The 15,204-nt window shown below is 38.3% G+C and overlaps 4 protein-coding genes across 4 annotated transcripts; 3 read left to right on the forward strand and 1 right to left on the reverse strand.

Annotated features, from left to right (window-relative positions):
- The first annotated feature begins 225 nt into the window (after positions 1–225).
- Positions 226–5,886, forward strand: LOC128871822 (uncharacterized). The gene is made up of 2 exons (XM_054113947.1): positions 226–1,210; positions 5,876–5,886. The coding sequence occupies exons 1-2, from the start codon at positions 232–234 to the stop codon at positions 5,884–5,886; spliced, it is 990 nt and encodes a 329-aa protein (XP_053969922.1). The 5' UTR covers positions 226–231.
- On the forward strand, positions 5,833–7,980 carry LOC128865210 (serendipity locus protein delta-like). The gene has a single exon (XM_054105335.1). It carries the CDS (start codon positions 5,961–5,963, stop codon positions 7,284–7,286), a length of 1,326 nt encoding a protein of 441 aa, XP_053961310.1. The 5' UTR covers positions 5,833–5,960; the 3' UTR covers positions 7,287–7,980.
- An 890-nt stretch (positions 7,981–8,870) lies between these two features.
- Positions 8,871–10,406, reverse strand: LOC128865217 (serendipity locus protein delta-like). Its single transcript, XM_054105346.1, has one exon. It carries the CDS (start codon positions 10,129–10,131, stop codon positions 8,902–8,904), a length of 1,230 nt encoding a protein of 409 aa, XP_053961321.1. The 5' UTR covers positions 10,132–10,406; the 3' UTR covers positions 8,871–8,901.
- Positions 10,407–12,481: 2,075 nt separating this feature from the next.
- On the forward strand, positions 12,482–14,699 carry LOC128865229 (serendipity locus protein delta-like). The gene is made up of 2 exons (XM_054105357.1): positions 12,482–12,770; positions 13,335–14,699. Exons 1-2 carry the CDS (start codon positions 12,623–12,625, stop codon positions 14,642–14,644), a joined length of 1,458 nt encoding a protein of 485 aa, XP_053961332.1. The 5' UTR covers positions 12,482–12,622; the 3' UTR covers positions 14,645–14,699.
- The last annotated feature ends 505 nt before the right edge of the window (positions 14,700–15,204 follow it).

Below are 15,204 nucleotides of genomic sequence, written 5' to 3' on the forward strand. Positions count from 1 at the left end.
ATATTTCAATTCATTTGGTTACAGTTGGGAGTTGGGTGTATATATTTTATTTTATTAAATATATAATTTGGGGAGGTTTGGTATTTTTTTGTTCTATTCTCATAGGAAAACGCAACATTTTCATAGACCATATACCTATATTTTCATAATGTTTACATATATGAGTTGAACTTTGTTTTTCGAGAAAAGAAAGCACTATAATAATACGTGGTGAAACATGGCACATTGGCTATGCCAATGGAGAGCCGAGTGAGTGTGAGCGATACACCGCCATCGAAACGATCTGAAGCAACTGAACAAGTTGTGGAGGATGTGGAGATGGCGGACAATCTCTCAGTAGACTCAGACGGATCTCTGGTACCGAGTAAGTCTTTGACAACGGTTAAACCTGGTGTGAATCAGGTAAGTACCGGTAAAAAGACCGAAGTTATTGGAGAGTCGAACGCAGGTGTTGGTCTAACCGCAAGGCAGATCAAACGAAGAAGACAGAAGGCGAGGCAAGCCGAAGCACTAGCTAAGGCAAGGACTCAAGCTCCGTCAACTTCGACACCTGTAACGGAAACGGGAAAGCGTGGCAGAACAGAGGATTCCTCTGTAGCGCTGCGCTCTTCCGGAAACGAAACGGGGTCTGTGCCAACGACCGGGAAGAGGAGGAAGGCAAAGAAGAGGAAAGTTGAAAAACGCAATTCGGAAATGCCTGCATCCTCGACCCCATCCAAGGCAGACAAACCTTTGCCTGACAAGGCAGAGGCTAAGGGACCTCAAATGTCGAATGACACTCTTCCGTCAACGTCTGGCGAATCATTCGCGAGAATGGCAGCAAAGGCAATGACGGTGGAGATACATACCGACAAACAAGATGGTCTACTGTCCAAAGGGCAACAAGACTATCTTGACAGCTATCTGTGGAAAGCTATCGGTGAGTCGAAAGACGCGCCGACTTTCGAGGGGAAAAGCGTGGTGGACGGCATCGTAAAGGTGCACTGTTCCAATGCTTTTTCCCGAGAATGGCTAGAAAAAGCGATAGCAAAAATCCCAGCCTGCGAAAACAGCAAGTTTATTCTTGTTGAGAGTAGCAAAGAAAGGCTGGTACGAGCGAGTGTCTGGATTCCGGGTCCTTCCTGTAATTCAGCAGAACTCCTCAAACGCATCCGTGTTCAGAATAAGGATCTTGACACGACTCTCTGGAGAGTATACTCGTGCACCAGGCAGAAATCCGCTACCACTTCGGAGGCAGGTTCCCATCTGGTACTGGGTATCGATCTTGGGTCCCTCAAGGTTCTTAAGTCGAAGTACGGGTGCCGTCCCCACTTACATCTGGGGCGGATCCAGTTCCGCGTCCAGGATAAGGTGGAGGACAAAGCGTAAATATACTCAGTCTCATGACTGAAGTAATATTTACACAGATAAATCTGCAGCATAGCAAAGCGTCTACGGCTCTCTTGTGCCGTAGGCATGCAAAACTGCAAACAAACCCACACATAATACTTATACAAGAACCATGGGTATGTCACAAGCGTATCTGTGGTCTAAGTGCTATGTCGTGGGGACAAATACTTCATTGTGAAGGGAATGTGAGACCGCGAGCATGTATTATCATGCCGAGGTTGATCGAACACACGATGTTAAAAGAGCTATGCTCCGGAGATATCGTTGCTGCAAAAATAAAGTACTTGAAAAGTGGGAACAGTGTCGAAGCTATTATAGTTTCGGCCTACCTACCCTACGACTCTTTACAGCCACCTCCTTCGAGGGAGCTAAGAGAAGTGGTCAAGTACGCAGAATCCAATAATCTGGGGCTAATAGTGGGCTGTGACGCAAATTCACAGAACATTGTGTGGGGAAGCAGCAAATGCAACCCCAGAGGTCTCAAGCTACTGGATTTTATCCTGTCATCCGATTTGGTCATTCAAAACACTGGTAACAAACCAACTTTTGTGACCAGAAGGAGACAAGAGGTGATTGATTTAACACTTACCAATAGGTCAGTTGGAAATCAAATCAACCGATGGCGAGTTTTGGAGGAGGACTCTCTTTCTGATCATCGTCTTATCGAATTCCGACTGGGAATTGACACAATATCAATACCTTCCGGTAGGAATCCTCGAAATGTGGACTGGGACAGGTATGGTGAGCTTGTAACAGAGCGATTACCAAACCTGAAAAAACTCAAATCAGCAGAAATGATTGAAGATGCGACTAAGAAATTAGAAGGTACTTTAATCAATTGCTTTGAGGAACTGTGTCCACTCAGGCAAAGCAGACAGGGGAAAGCGGTTCCTTGGTGGAGCCCTGAACTGTCGAAGCTTCGTGTACGGTCCAGGAAACTTCTTAATAAGGCCTTGAAGACCAAAACAGAAGAGGACTGGGCCAATCATCGACTTACACAGAGAGAATATAAGAAAAAAGTACGGCAAGCCAAACTTGAATCCTATAGAAATTTCTGCAGTAACGTCGAAGAAATGAGGGAAACAGCGAGACTTTGTAAGGTCCTTCATTTAGACCGCTCAGTAAGGCTGGATTCCATTCGAAAACCTGATGGTTCATACACCATTTCCAAATCGGAAACGTTTAATGCTCTACTCGAAACTCACTTTCCGGGTAGTAGAACTATCTCTGAAGTTGAGAGTGGCATGAACAACAACGGTGGCAACGGTGGAACCTCTAGGTACAGCTGGTATATTGCTAGTCGGATAGTGACAAGGGAATCGATAAGGTTTTCCTTATCTTCCTTTGAGAACTTTAAGTCCCCTGGACCTGACGGAATATATCCAGCAATGCTTAAAAAAGGAGGAGACAGGCTGATTGAGGCCCTGAAAAGGATCTTCACAGCCTGTCTTGCATTTGGTTATATACCATCCCAATGGCGACGCGTAAGAGTAGTATTTATTCCGAAACCAGGAAAAGATGACTATTCCCTAGCAAAAAGTTTCAGACCAATCAGTTTGACATCGTTCATGTTGAAAAGTCTGGAACGAGTGGTGGAGAAACATATTCGAGTGGGGGTATTGCCGAGAAGTCCACTTAGTAGAAATCAACACGCTTACCAGAGTGGAAAATCATGTGAATCAGCCTTACACGATCTTGTTAGCAAGATTGAAGCTGGGCTGGAAGCTGACGAATACACAATGGGCGTGTTCGTGGACATTGAGGGGGCTTTTGATAATGCCACTTTCGACTCGATATGTTCTTCTGCCGAACGACACGGAGTTAATCAAGCCATTATAAAATGGATATACTCCATGCTCTCTGAGAGGCTGTTAACCGCTGGTGGGAGCGATGACGAGCAAATCACAGTCAGGGCCAAGCAAGGATGTCCCCAAGGGGGTGTTCTTTCTCCGCTGCTGTGGTGCTTCGTCGTAGACTCCCTATTAGTGGAGATGCAGGAACTCGGCTTTCACGTCCAAGCATATGCGGACGACGTCTGTGCGCTAACATCGGATAAATCCTTAAGGAGGCTTTGCACGAAAGTGCAGAGGATTCTTGACAAAATCGATGATTGGTGCATGAGACAAGGTCTTTCCGTTAATCCGAACAAAACAACTATAGTCTTGTTTACGAGAAAACGGAAATTGGAGGGACTCAGTCTTCCAACACTGAAAGGTGTGACACTTGGTCTTTCCAACGAAGTTAAATATCTAGGAGTAATCTTGGATAAGAAGCTGACTTGGGAGACACACGTTTCACTGAAGGTGAATCGTGCATTGAAGATTTTTCAGCAATGCCGTAGAGCCTTTGGCAAAACTTGGGGTCTGAAACCTGCTGTGGTCCTATGGGTATACACGGCACTTATCAGACCAATCATCACTTACGCTTCTGTGGTCTGGTGGCGACGGAGCATGGTTAAGTCCACAATCCGGGAACTATACACGCTGCAAAGAAGTGTATGTTTATGCATCACGGGTGCCATGAGTACAACCTCTGGAGATGCCCTAAATGCTATGCTTGATTTGCTCCCCCTGGATCTTAAGATACAACAGGAAGCAATAAAAGCTATGTGTAGACTCCATAAATATGGTTTCTGGCACGAAGATGGAGCTTCGGGACACAGAGAAATCTTTAAGTTGCTGTCGGAGCAGTATCCACTGTTTTTGGCACCTAAAGATGACCTGATACCCACAGTTTCATTCGGAAGGAAATTTGATGTCAGATTTCCATTGCGTGAGCAATGGAGCAATCCAGGAGGCATGCAGGGAGGTTTGACGGATATTTTCTTTACCGATGGGTCCAAGACTGAAATAGGGTCTGGAGCCGGATGGTACTTAAACGATAGTAATAAGTATCACTACGCTATGGGGGGAATGGCAACTGTCTTCCAAACAGAAGTTTTTGCCATCCTAAAAGTAGCCGAATGGATAATCGAGAGGAGATGGAGCGGGAAACAGATTGGAGTCTTCAGTGACAGTCAGGCTGCATTGAAGGCCCTGGAGAACGCGAAGCAAACCTCAAAGATTGTTCAAGAATGTAAGAAGAAGCTTAATTCTGTCGCAAAACAGAACAGGCTTGTACTTATATGGGTTCCAGGACACTCCGGTGTTCAAGGAAACGAAATTGCCGACGAATTGGCCAACCGTGGATCAGCGGTGCCTCCACAGGGGCCAGAGCCAATAATCGGAATCAGTCCCGCAGGAATCAAGAACTGGATCAACGATTATGTAGGCAATCTACATAAAGAGCGATGGTCCGGTCTAGAACGCTGCAGAACTGCAAAGTGTTTTGTGACGAGTCCGAACAGAAAACTGTCAAACTTTCTACTAAAACTTAGAAGGAAAGACATTCGGTTGATGGTCGGCATCATTACAGGACACAACCCATGGGGTCAGCATATGGCCACCATTGGAATCATCGAGGACCCGGTATGCCTGTCGTGCTTGGAGGAGGCGGATAGCACTGAGCACTTTCTCTGTGAGTGTCCTGCCTTTGCTAGAGCGCGACTACGAGTATTGGGTTCCGATGTCATGAGAATGAGTATTATTCGTTCTCTAAAACTGGAGGATATTTACAAATTTGTCAAAGAATCTGGAAAATTCTCACAGGACTAACTATCTCTATCTCTGTCTCTATTCTTTCCTATCTCTTTCTATGATACTTTTCTCCCTCCCTCCTTGACTATCTACCCCCTTTCCAGAGCTTTAAATACAATGGGCTTTTTTAGCCTGAGTGTTTTAGGAGCCACCAAATCTCCTGGTGCTCCTTGGCTCGACCTTTTCAAATTCAAATTCAAATTCATAATAATACGTTCACACATAAGTAGATGATCTACTTTTTCGCGCCTTACTCAAAATCCGTTATTAAAAAGCGCGATTTCCCATACAAAATTTCTCTCCCAAAATCTGAGATTATAAAATAGTCCTCGATAATAACGATACTTTTCGACATATAACGTTGTGTTTTCTGTGTTACTGATAATTATTATTACAAATGTAAGGAGAAAAATCATAATAAAAACTAAATGAAATGAATACCGGCAAAGAGAACAGGTCTTTAAAAATAATTCCAATAAATTTTTTGTTAAATATTTTTAAATAGGGATTCATTTTATAGAAAAAAGCGTGTGTCCATAAACATTTTGTCCTCCTTTTACTTATTATAAAATGTAATATAGAATTTCCTATGTGTATTACTGCAATAATTTTTTGCAACCTCAGTAAACGTCGCATACGGATTTTCTCCAACTGTTTATTATTAGCAGTCAATTGCGTAATTAAATTAGCTATTCCTTCTCCTTGTATTTTCTTCATATCATTAATAATAATTAAAGAAAACGGGGTAAACAGCTCTATAATTCAGATTTATCATCGATAAGCAATAGTCGATTTTAAATAAAGTCCCCCATCAATGTTTCGTTTCCAAAATAATGTTGATATTCTTACAGCTGTGGTATAAGTTTTCTGCAGATATTTTTTATTTAAAATTTATTGAAGTAATTGAGTTAAATAAACACTGAAACTAATTTTAAAATGGCGACGGCACAGACAGAAATTACTAGAATAAGATGCTTTTTGTGTCGACGGAAAGTCACATCTACGCGGGATCAGTATATCGTTGACAGTAGTAGGTGCCCTGCATCAAAGAAGTCCTTTAGAGATGTATTGTCTTATTTGGCGCGTCATGCTAATACAGAACTACACATTGCCCGAGGGGAATCTGTTTGCTCTTCATGTCATTTCGATCTGGTGGAATACGATACTTACCTTATGAAAGCTCTAAAGAAACAACGCATTCTTTTGGATTTAATTGAAAAAGCTGTGACGGGATTTGATTCCGATTTTGAAAATGAGATCGAACCCGATGTGAGTGCGCTGGACGATCTCACTGACGATCATTTTTTTGACGATGCACAGATATCAGATTCAGAAATCGCGCAAACCATAGAGGATGTTATGGGAGAAACCGCTGAAGGCCAATCTAGAAGTTCAGGTAGTAATAATCGCAGAAGCCGCTCAATCAAGATTAAGTGCGACTTTTGTGCGATGAAATTTCATACTAAATCGGGTTTAAAAAAACACGTATCCAATGCTCATAAAAAATTCAGTTGCGAATTGTGTAGTTACAGCCATCGAAACGAAGACTACGTCATGTTACATATGAATACACACGAAGGACGAAATGAAAACCAATGTCGGTTTTGTGATAAAGAGTTTACTACAAAAATTAGCACTATCCGACATATGGAAGTGCATTACAATTCGAAAAAATATCAATGCGATAAGTGTGGCCTTTGTTTTTCACAAACAACTGTTTTGTACAACCACAAATTACAACATGAAGCTGAAGAGCAACCGTTACAGTGCGAAGTTTGTTCGCAAGTATTTAAGACAAAGCGCACATATCGCCATCATATGATAACGCACCGAGAGGATCGTCCGCGTTACAATTGTGAATACTGCTCTAAAACGTTTACAGAGAAATATACACTTAAAGTTCACAAACGTACACATCCTGAAGCCGTTGAATCTAATGAAACAGCACAATCACAACAACAGGTGCAAAATACGGCACGAGATAACGATGAATCTACGTATACCCCAACGAAAGCTCTATCTCAAGAAATAAAGTTTAATTGTATAATTTGTGACCAAATATTTTCAGTAAAGGATCACTTAAACAAGCACATGGAAAAAGAGCATGACGTTATACTTAAGTCTTTAACGATCAACAATTTTTCTGAATTCGATGTGGTAGAAGACGACGCCAAGAAAGCGTGTCATATATGCGGACAAATGTTTAGTGCCCAAGCAAACTTAGATTACCATCTAAAATATGTTCACACAAGTACATTGTAAGCATTTTCACATACACACATGTCTAGTACCAGCTTTAAGTTCATTTAAGTATAATTCTGAATTATAGAAAATCAATTTTTGTTTTATAAAATAATAATTAGCTTACCTTAAACATGTATTTATAACATCGTACATATGTATGTACATAAGAGATCATATTTGTAGTTAATATTGACTATTATAACTTTTTAAAAGCAATTTATATTTAGTTTTACGCCCAAACTACTAATTACAAAAAAATTATACTAGAGCGGAAACGGCAGGAACTATCGAATGATAAAGTATAAAATTTTTTTTAGTATCCTGTGAGTCTTAGAACTAGTGGCACATGTAAGCTATCAGCCATTGGATTAATTGGTTCTTATTAGACGTCAATCTTAAGGGCATGCATGTTATTCCGACTTAAACAATTTTTCCGTACGTAGATTTTGTTGAAAGCAATTTAGCTGGACGTCGTACTGTTATTGTATAAGTATCCCTAAGCCCTTCTGCACATTATACTCCTAATCGTAGTAAGAGTAATTTTTTTTTCATTCCGTCTTGATTCTGGCTCATGTGAATATGTAAACTTCAAATATGCGTACTACCGTATTAATACAAAGTGTACCAGCCAGTTTGATGTACATAAAAATTACGTGTTAGACGAATTATGTTAATTTATGTTCAAATAAAGATATTTTCGTAACATTAAAAAGGAGAAGAAAAATTTAATATCATATTTTTGAATGGGGTTGAGGTCAGGGAATTCCTGAATGACTAAGTCTTGCACTTAACTAGATTGACCCTAACCAGCCCTTTGCCAGAGTAGTTAGAATCATTGCATGTTTGGAATATCGATTTTAGTAGCTTATTACACTCATTTTATAGCAGCATCACCTTGACAAAAATTTGCGCATAAATGCATTCTCTGGTCCATGAGTTCCTAAGTGGATGGAACCTACATAGGAAAGTTTTTAGCGCAAAGTTAAATTCAAATCAAACGAAGTTATTAGTCCATAATTTAAAATAACACGTTCGGCGCGAAATACCTGCTACAATATTGCGGCAGCTAATCAGCGCAAAGTTAAATTCAAATCAAACGAAGTTATTAGTCCATAATTTAAAATAACACGTTCGGCGCGAAATACCTGCTACAATATTGCGGCAGCTAATCAGTGGAGTATCAGCCATTAAAAACCATCCAAAAAGTAACAGGTTCGCAATATTACTGTAAATGAACACCCCTTTTACTTGATGTAGAAAAAACGTGTTTATTATATCAATTTTTTATACACAACTTTTTGATATGCAAAATTTACCGTAAATACATACTTACTTACATATGCCAAACGATTGATGTTGGGAATGAGGATGAAATCGTTGCCTATCTCATCGAACTTTTGAATTCCTTTGACTTACCAGGAATGCCGCCATTGCTTGCAGTCAATGTTGGTGCGCCTGTTATTCTCCACAATCCACTTCGGTTTTGTAATGGAAGTATACTTGCTATAAAAGAATTGTTTACCTACATTACATTAGTGCATTATTAACTCGATGATTCCTAAATAATGTGCATATGAAAATCCATATCTCAAATAAGTGAACACATATTTTATCATGAGCTCATAAATTTATTTTACATAAAAATATTTTCCGCTCTCAAAATTACATCGTGTTGAACTTTCATGTGTTGATCACATAAATCTTTAGAGGAAAATTGCTCGCCACATATGACACATTCAAAGGTTTGTTCCTCCTGCCGTGGTTCATTTATGATTTTCCGACGTCCAGTACTACGTTCTTCCTCTTTTCCATTATGGCACCTCAGATGCACTTTAAGTGTATATTTTTCAACAAAAGTCTTGCCACAAATTTCACAGCTATAACGTGGTCGATCTTCACGATGCACCCACAAATGATTCCTATAGGTGCGCCGAGTTTTGAACGATTGATTACACACTTCACAAATAAGTGGGTCTTCCTCAGCTTCATGTTGTAATCTGTGGTTATAATAAATTGGCCTCTCGGAGAATCTTAAACCACATCTTTCGCACTGAAATTTCTTTTTGTCCCAATGCTTGTGCATATGCCGTATAACATTGATTTTTCGGGTATACCGTTTGTTGCAGTATCGACACTCTAAATCTGATTTTCCTTCATGAATATTCTTATGCAATTCTAAGTATTCTTCATCCTTCGTGGTAATTCCGCAAATTTCACATTTCCAAATTTGTTTAGTGGGCTTATGTACAACGTTTACATGGCGACGTCGCTGCGTTTTATTTTTAAAAATTTTGTTACATACATGACAATTTACCGGAACATTGCATCTCCTATTGTTTGGGGTAGATTCCTCAACAGTTTCATCTAATTCACTTAAATCTTCTAAATCTTCGACGTTTCCAAAATCTTCATTGTAATTTACATCAGTTTCTTTTATTTCGTTATCTTCAAGCGAAGAGTTATTTCCATCATCATTACCGCAATCACTTGATTCAATATTAGCTTCGACACTTATTTCAACCTTTTCAATTTTTAAATCAACATTGCTCATAGATTCGTCTAATGATTGAATCACAAGATATTCTTCATTTATCGGCGGATTTCGCAAAGACGAAATAATCCGTTTTTGTACTTCTAATAGTTTTATCATATACTCATCATAAATTAAGATGTCATTAACACAAATTTTACATATGTTGGCATAGGTGTCACCACTCCATGGCACATCTATAGCGGGTTTAGCTGTTTTCGCTAAATAAGTTATAATTGCGCGGATAGACTTTCTAGAGAAAGGAGTTTTTTTGTTTATATCCTCCAGGTCATCAAATCCACCAACTGCTATTTGACATAGTTGACAACGCATGATTCACATGAATAACAGTATAGATCTTTCGTTGTTGTTAAGTGTACATTAGAAATTTTTATATATCTTAAATTAAACAAATTATTTTATCACAACAAATTCGCAATTATTATGTACAGACAACATGCAAACGATTCATCGATTTATTTATTAGTGGGAATTAATCGAAACAGTTCCGAGATATCGCATGGACAACCGGCTGCTAAAATAATATAATTTTGAGATGAGTGCCTTTTAATTATAATATTTATAGTTACATTACTAGTAAATAAATAAATAAAATAAAACTATATTTAGTGCCTGAGCACTTTAAATGAGAAAAAGGAGTAAAAAACGAACACCTAATCAAAACTAAATCGTTACGGTTTTCAGCAAAAGTAGTAGGTGGGTTTATGAAGCGATAGTTTTGCATTATTTAAATTACGCATTTGTCCTTGTTTTTCGGTCACAAATTTTACAAACCGACCATATATTTTGACAGGTGACAAAAAAGCGGTTTTGAACGATCATCTGTTTGTCTGATGCAAAAGAAAGTTGACAATATGTAATTATATAAACACCTTTTAAATAACAAATGCCAAATTTGGTAAAAGATATAACCTTTTTTTATATAGAACATAAACGGGACCTTCCAGGGCTTTAATAAACTTAATATTCAGTTCAACTATGCATTCAACTTTTGAAAAGAAAAATTATTGAAGTGAAACTTCTTTAGGCACGTCGGGGGCCCCAAGGCAGATTGAAAATAGGCGAGTGAAACGGTAAGTTCGGAGCGTTACCGAAATCCGTCAAATGGGCGGGGCCAAGGAGCAGCTGCTCCTTCCCACTCTCGCCTATTCGCTCTCTCTGTCGCTCTCTCGCATCGCAAGCGCTGAACGATGTGAGGGAGCCACCGAGACACGCCGAAATGTATATAGCACACAAGTAAGCATTGAAGTAGACTAGCGACATGCAGGCAACCGACAATCGACAACCGACAACGGGTATTATAGATAGCCATAGCCCGTGCAAATGAGTGCTGTGTGTGAGTATCAGATAAAGCGCCGATTGAATGTGTGTAAGCGGGAAAGCAATAAGAAACTGCTGTGAAGTAAATAGATGGTAGGTATGGAGGAGACGAAGCGATACAATGAGTGCGTTTGCCAAACGAGTGACGATAGTTGAAGTAGAAGGTTGTAAAATGACATTTCAACCGTTTCGGTGATCAAAGCAAATTGATTAACGCGGCAAAAGTAGGCAAAAAATACCATTGGAAGTGCAAAGAAATGTCAGCGTCAAGTGCAACACTGCACCCAAGTGTCAAATTTGAAGCTAATAAGGACAAAAATAAATAGTACAAATTTATGTGGAGTGATATAGAAAAAAAAAAAATGAAAACCTGAATTTAACACGAGAGAGGGGGGAGAGATCTAAACCGGGGCTCCCATGCATGGAACAACCAACTTAGAAGTTTCACTTCTACCGTGCGTGAGTCTGACAGACCCTAGTTTTTTTATATTATCTGCATTCTTGTTCAACTGGCCTATCTGTCAATTGGTTGTTGTGGTTGTGTTTCCCATACAAATGCCGGTGTGAAAGTCCTTGGCAGGATATAAACGGTGGTAATTGGTAGCACTGGTAAGTGAATGATTCATGAACAAGGATTTGTGTGAAGTAAATAAAAAAAAACCTTTTATTTCAGAGACACATTCCATGGAGAATGGGATTTTTTGCAGAACATTTTCATGCTTTAGACATTAAGCACTAACTATTACGGCAAACTAATGTCATTTTAATTGATTAGCTTTGAAGAACTATATTATCCCGGGTTCCAGTTGAAATATCGTTCTTTTGAAAATTTTTATTATTTACAGGCTACAATTTGATAAAAAATTTTGCAGTGTTCTATCAGATCATATGCTTCCGGGGTTTATGAGGCATTAAATCGTTAAGATAAATTACCCTATCGCATCATTTCGAAGAACCTAAGCCAAATATATTTATTTAATTTTAAATAAAAACTCAAGTTGTTCAATGACGCAAATAATTTTGGTTTATAAAAAGTCTGAAAAAATAAAATTGATTTTGAAAACTTTATATTATATTTTGTACCCTAGTAAATGGTCACTATATATTCGGATATCTTCTTATTTGTTCACTTATATATAATTAATTTATTTTTATTAAGTATTAAATTTAGAAAATATTATTTGGTTTGAACTAAATAACTCAACTTATTGTATTATTTTTTTAAATATCTTGATTTTTCCGTCTTTGGAGATGAAATTATTATTTAGAATAATCTTAGAGACAGTAAACGATTTTATTTTCAGACGGCGCATATCATTAGTCTACCATCCTTTGTTTCAATAATTCCACTCGTTTCCACACGGCCAGCGATGGTCAACTACTAAAGTTATTTATTAGTGTGCACCATTAATAAATTTATTACGGAATACCTCGTAAATGTGCACGATAAAATAAAGTTTGCCAAATTTTTTAATATTAAATAATGCGAGTGAGCGCAGTTTGGCGGCATTTTGTCAAAGTTGATGAAGGAAGAAGAGTTAGATGCAAAGAGTGTAATAAATTGTTGAAATACAATAAAAGCACCACGACACTTTCGTTCCACCTAAGAGCTATGCATGGAATAGATACAGGTATATTATTTATCGCTAATCGCTAGTCTAAATAAACGAAATATTAGCTCCTTGTGTTTCCCCATCGCTTAAGTAAGTAGTCGATCTTAGAGTTTGTAATAAATAGTAATATAGTTTATAAATCGGATATCGACTAACCATCCCTAACCCCACTTTTCGGCGGTACATTTGTCGCCATTGTCCAAATCGATAAAGGTCAAAATCGACTTCCAGAAATTCATAATGCTACCCGCGTTATGGTAAATATTTTTCGGCTTAGAACAGGTTTAAGCCTTGATTTTTGATAATTTTTAGGTTTGGAGTTTAGTTACTAAAAGATTTCGGGTTTTTGTGTTCCATGGGCTGACCCGATCCAAACTTTAATTTAAAACAAAATTTCTGTATACAAATTTATTAATAAACTCAGTTTGAAATACGCATTTTTCTGAAAATTTAAAAATCTTTTCAACATGGATAACAACCACCATGCGATTGACGCGATTGTAGAGTTTTAATTAATTTTTTTTGTTGAACAAGTAAATTAATAGCATTTGCACAGAAATAACTCCATTCTTTTCTTTCCAGCTAAGTCTAGCACACAACTAGATGTTTCCGAAACAGCAAGTACCATCCGAGAGTTGACCAGCGAGTATTGTTTCTTATGTGGCAAATCAAGCAAACTTTCAAACCAAACATTCCAAAATATAGAGACATGCAAAGTTCCTGCGTCAGGAAAACCTATTCAGGTTGTATTACAACATTTGGCTAATTGCGTCAAAACGAATTTGGTGTTTCAAGGAGTTGCTAGTATATGTTTGGAATGTTGTGACGAATTAGCCGAATATGACAATTTAATGGTTAATTTACTTTCTTTCCAAAAACGGTTAACTGAACGTCTTCGATCAGTTTTATCTGGCGAACTCAAATTGGAGCAAGTCGACTACGATGAGTCGATTTCCGAGGCTATAATTGTTGAAGACGATGGTCAGATAGAAGATGCCTTTAACCCAGATTTAGACGCAAAAGAAGAATTCATTGAAATCGTTGGTAATGAAGAAAATGTTGAGTGTAATGTCCAAGACGAAGAAAGTTTGCAAAGCGAAAAAGGTATTGACGACGATGATGATGACGATTGGATGGGGGGAGATAGCAGTTTAGGTGAGAAAAACCAAGAATGCGTTGTTTGTGGACTGATATTCAAAACAAAGTCTGAACTTTCAAAACATATAAGCTCAGCTCATAATATAAAACAATTTATTTGCCCTATTTGTGGGGTAGTGCGAAGGGACGAGGAGTATTTGGAGTTACATATGAATGTGCATGATGGTAAAACAGAAAATGAATGCCGATACTGTGAAAAGCGCTTCACAAGGCCAGTAAATACCCTGCGCCACATGCGTAAACATTGGGATAAAAAGGAATACCAGTGCGAAAAATGTGGAGAACGTTTCTCTTTGGACAATATGCTATATAATCACCGAATGCGACATGAAGCCGAAGAGAATCCACTTATATGTAGTATATGCAACCAATCATTTAGGTCACGAAAAACTTACAATCACCACATGCTCATACATCAAGAGAATAGACCACGGCACCACTGCACACACTGCTCAAAATCTTTCACCGAACGTTATACACTAAAAATGCACATGAGAACGCACAATATTGAATTACCATCGTGTCGGTATCGCGTGGCTCAATTATTAGATGAACAGGAGCAAAACGAAACAAAGGAAGCAGTGTCAACGCTCATATCAAAATTTGAAACGACATCACCTCAGAAGGAGTTTAGGTGTGTCATTTGCAGTCGAATATTTGAGAATAAGGAAAACTTGGAGAAACATTTGGAAAGCGATCATGATGTTATCTTAGACGAAGAACAAAACCAATGATTTGCATATGTATATATTTTATTATAAAAACAAATAAATGGTAATAAAAACTAAATGTTTGAATTATGAATTAGATGTTTTGAGGAATGTTGCTGAAGTGAAAATATTTGTGAAACAAAAATACTATAAAACGACAAAAAATAGTACTAGAGAGTGCCGCAAATGACTAAAATAAATTATTTAAAAATATTGAAGGAGCACATTCCTAAAACTGACGGAAATTACAGTTACCACCAACGTTCATTTTCATGCACGAAAACGACCCAAACAATACTACGCAGATTGTAAGGGAATGGTGGCTTCACTTTGTAAAGAAAGTATTGCCCATCCTCTTCACAACGCAGATCTCAATCCCATTGAGCACTTGTGGGCGCTCGCTGAACGAGAATTGCGCAAACGGCAGATTAGTGGTAAAAATTCCCTAAAATCAGGGAAAATATTCTAGGAGTTGCCACCAAAACTCAAGTAACGACATCTACAAGCAGCATTTTGTGCAAAGGCATATCTTTCATTTCTATATTTTCTTCACTGTCTCACTTTGTGTTTGAGTTATAAAATTA

The sequence above is a fragment of the Anastrepha ludens genome, chromosome 2 (genome assembly GCF_028408465.1).
Source record: "Anastrepha ludens isolate Willacy chromosome 2, idAnaLude1.1, whole genome shotgun sequence".
Lineage (NCBI taxonomy): Eukaryota > Metazoa > Arthropoda > Insecta > Diptera > Tephritidae > Anastrepha > Anastrepha ludens.

Excerpts from the sequence above, each read along its gene's own strand:
- LOC128871822 (XM_054113947.1), top strand. The coding sequence starts at position 232 with ATGCCAATGGAGAGCCGAGTGAGTGTGAGCGATACACCGCCATCGAAA.
- LOC128865217 (XM_054105346.1), bottom strand. The coding sequence starts at position 10,131 with ATGCGTTGTCAACTATGTCAAATAGCAGTTGGTGGATTTGATGACCTG.
- LOC128865210 (XM_054105335.1), top strand. The coding sequence starts at position 5,961 with ATGGCGACGGCACAGACAGAAATTACTAGAATAAGATGCTTTTTGTGT.
- LOC128865229 (XM_054105357.1), top strand. The coding sequence starts at position 12,623 with ATGCGAGTGAGCGCAGTTTGGCGGCATTTTGTCAAAGTTGATGAAGGA. Across the intron at positions 12,771-13,334 it reads TATGCATGGAATAGATACAG|CTAAGTCTAGCACACAACTA; the intron begins GTATATTATTTA and ends TTTTCTTTCCAG.